The following is a 3,069-nucleotide window of genomic DNA, read 5'->3' as shown; positions in this document are numbered from 1 at the left end:
TGTATGTATGTATGTATGTATGTATGTATATATATATATATATATATATATAAATGTGTGTGTGTGTGTGCACGCATTTGTGTGTGTGTTTATGTCTCCATAACCTAGCAGTTCGGCAAAAGAGACTGATAGAATAAGTACTAGGCTTGCAGAGAATAAGTCCTGGGGCCGATTTGCTCGACTAAAGGTGGTGCTCCAGCATGGCTGCAGTCAAGTAAGAGAATAAAAGAATAATGTTTAATTATAAAAATGTAATATGATGGGGATTTTTTTAAATATTGAAAAAGCACCAACCGAATGTGGTCGATGCCAGTGGTACACAAAAAGCACCCTCTATACTTTTGGAGTGGTTGGCGTTAGGAAGGGCATCCAGCTGTAGAAACCTTGCCAGATCAGACATCTCAACAGAAATATGGTAACAAAAGGGTTAAAATATATATAATAGAGAAACAATTCTTAATCCTTTTGACACCAACCTGGTTGAAAACTACTCTAGCTCTGTAGTACAAATGTCTTGTTTTTATAAGTTCTGAATTAAAATCTTCCACCAAACCTTAGTCACAATTTATATTCCTAACACCAGCTTAATGATAATTAAGTTATTTTACTAAATTTTTTGTTAGATTTAAATTAATTGAAAGAAACAAAGAGCATCTCAAAATAAATACAGTAAGGAAAGGGTTAAAGCTTATAAACTTGTCCAAAGCCATGGTGAAGAAAGAAAGAATTATATGGATGTCAACTCTAAATGATGAAATTATTTCGTTTATGCAGAAACAGTGAGAATCAAAAAACAATGAGTAGATATCCACTCTTAACATGTTCTAGCAGACGTGAACATGAACATGGCTTTTTGCAGGATTCTGTCTCAGAGAATGACTTCTCCTCCAAGACATTGTGGGTAAATACTCTAAGTGATGTCAGCAGATCATCAGACATGGGTGTTTTAATGGCAGACTCGTTAGCACGTGGGGCGAAATGCTTAATAGTATTTCGCCTGTCATTACGTTCTGAGTTCAAATTCTGCCGAGGTCAACTTTGCATTTCATCCTTTCAGGGTGGATAAATTAAGTACCAGTTGCGTACTGAGGTCAATCTAATCGACTGGCCCCTTCCGCAAAAATTTTGGGCCTTGTGCCTAGAGTAGAAATGAATTCTCCAAGATAAAATCCAACAGTGGAAAAGGAAGAGTTTATGTCTGTGTTAGAGTCTGCCGAAACTTAAGAATGAACAAACTCCATTTTGTCTTCTTGTTTACAAAGATGGGGGCGGAGCCACGTTAGTCTGAGAAGGTTTTAGGTAACATCTCTCACCTGTCTGATTCAATTTCTTCTTCCTGCTTATTATTGGTGATCTGCGTAGGTTCCTGAAATGAAACAGAAGAATACGGTACTCACATTATTCTGTCAAAAACAACACTTTTTTATTCACTGGTTTTTAATTAACCATTTAGCTTTGAGATTTTGATGAGGTAACTTAAATTTTAGAACGATACTGTGGAGTTGGTGTGAGACATGAGATCTGGCCAGTTTAAACATAAAACAGGGGGCATATTTTAGCTAGATATATGGCCAGTTTAAATACTAAAGGGTTAAGGGCTTCCTTTACGTCAATAAAAGCCAGGTAGAGACATGGAAGAGAGCATCAGTAGTATATGAAACCAAACTGCAACTCATCTAGCCTGTCTTCCTTGGCTGTTATTTTTAGCACATCTCTTGACCAGAGTACAGGCAGCAGATGGGCATAAGCCACATCAATGCACATGTTTTTGCATAGAATATATTTGTCAACATGTGCAGACAAAAGAGTTCTCATGTTTGGCTTGTTACTATGGAAACAGGTATGAAAGTGTCTGTGGCCAAAATGGTGATCTTTCGTTTTGACTCGAGTTCTGTCAACATACTACTCGGTAATTTCCCTAAGCATATGTTGTCTTGTCAACTGCAAGATGACGTATCGAAGTGGAAAGACAAAGCTAATGGGTTGTATGTGCATGCATGCTTGTTCCTCTGTGTGTGTGTGCTTGTTTCTGTAAGTTTAAAATGCAACACTGTCGGCGTAATTGCATTATATCTTCAATTCACAACACATAAATACAGAACAAGCACACAGTCACACACACAGAGGAATGAGCACGCACATATGTACAACCCATTAGCGTTCTGTTTCTTATTTTTTTACTGCCCACAAGGGGCTAAACAAGGACAGACAAACAGATTAAGTCGACTATATCGACCCCAGTGCGTAACTGGTACTTATTTAATCGACCCCGAAAGGATGAAAGGCAAAGTCGACCTCGGCGGAATTTGAACTCACAACGTAGCGGCAGATGAAATACTGCTAAGCATTTCGCCAGGCGTGCTAATGTTTCTGCCAGCTCGCCTCCATTAGCTTTCCGTTTCTACTTCAATACATCAACTGATAGTTAACAAGTCAACACGTACTCATGGAAATTACCAAGCAGTATGTTGATAGAATTTGAGTCAAAACAAAAGATTGTCGCCAAAAATTACCCAAAATTTTCAAACTGTAATAGCTAATAACTCTTTATTTATTGATTTATGGGGAAATCGATTTTCTTAGCATTGATAAGCTTATAAACGTATATCTTTAGACTGAAATCAATTTGAAAGAACATTAAAGAGATTGAAACTTGGCATCCTAACAGAAAACATCCAAATTAAGAATAACTAGCAAGACCCAAGGAAATTCTATTTTATAAAAAAATCTTGTTTCTATTTTCTGAAAGTCCTCCCCCACCCCCAGGCCATAGAATTGGGAGGGGAGGGGGGTTGGTGGTATTCTTTTATTCTTCTACTGGTTTCAGTCATTTGACTGCAGCCATGCTGGAGCACCGCCTTTAGTCCGACAAATCGACCTCAAGACTTATTCTTTGTAAGCCTAGTACTTATTCTATCGGTCTCTTTGCCGAACCGCTAAGTTACGGGGAGATAAACATACCACCATCGGTTGTCAAGCAATGTTGGGGGGAGGGGGGTAAACACAGACACACAAACATATGACGGGCTTCTTTCAGTTTCCGTCTACCAAATCCACTCACAAGGCTTT

General features: G+C 38.3%; 1 protein-coding gene across 1 annotated transcript in view; it reads right to left on the bottom strand.

Annotated features, from left to right (window-relative positions):
- Positions 1 to 3,069, bottom strand: part of LOC106875571 (U3 small nucleolar RNA-interacting protein 2) — a 19,536-nt gene that overhangs the window by 13,901 nt on the left and 2,566 nt on the right. Inside the window, exon 2 of the mRNA XM_014923776.2 lies at positions 1,314 to 1,366. Within this exon, the coding sequence (XP_014779262.1) occupies positions 1,314 to 1,366 (53 nt within the window). The remainder of the gene's footprint in view (positions 1 to 1,313; positions 1,367 to 3,069) is intronic.

This window comes from Octopus bimaculoides, chromosome 20, assembly GCF_001194135.2.
Source record: "Octopus bimaculoides isolate UCB-OBI-ISO-001 chromosome 20, ASM119413v2, whole genome shotgun sequence".
Lineage (NCBI taxonomy): Eukaryota > Metazoa > Mollusca > Cephalopoda > Octopoda > Octopodidae > Octopus > Octopus bimaculoides.
This window is presented reverse-complemented; position numbering and strand designations above follow the sequence as displayed.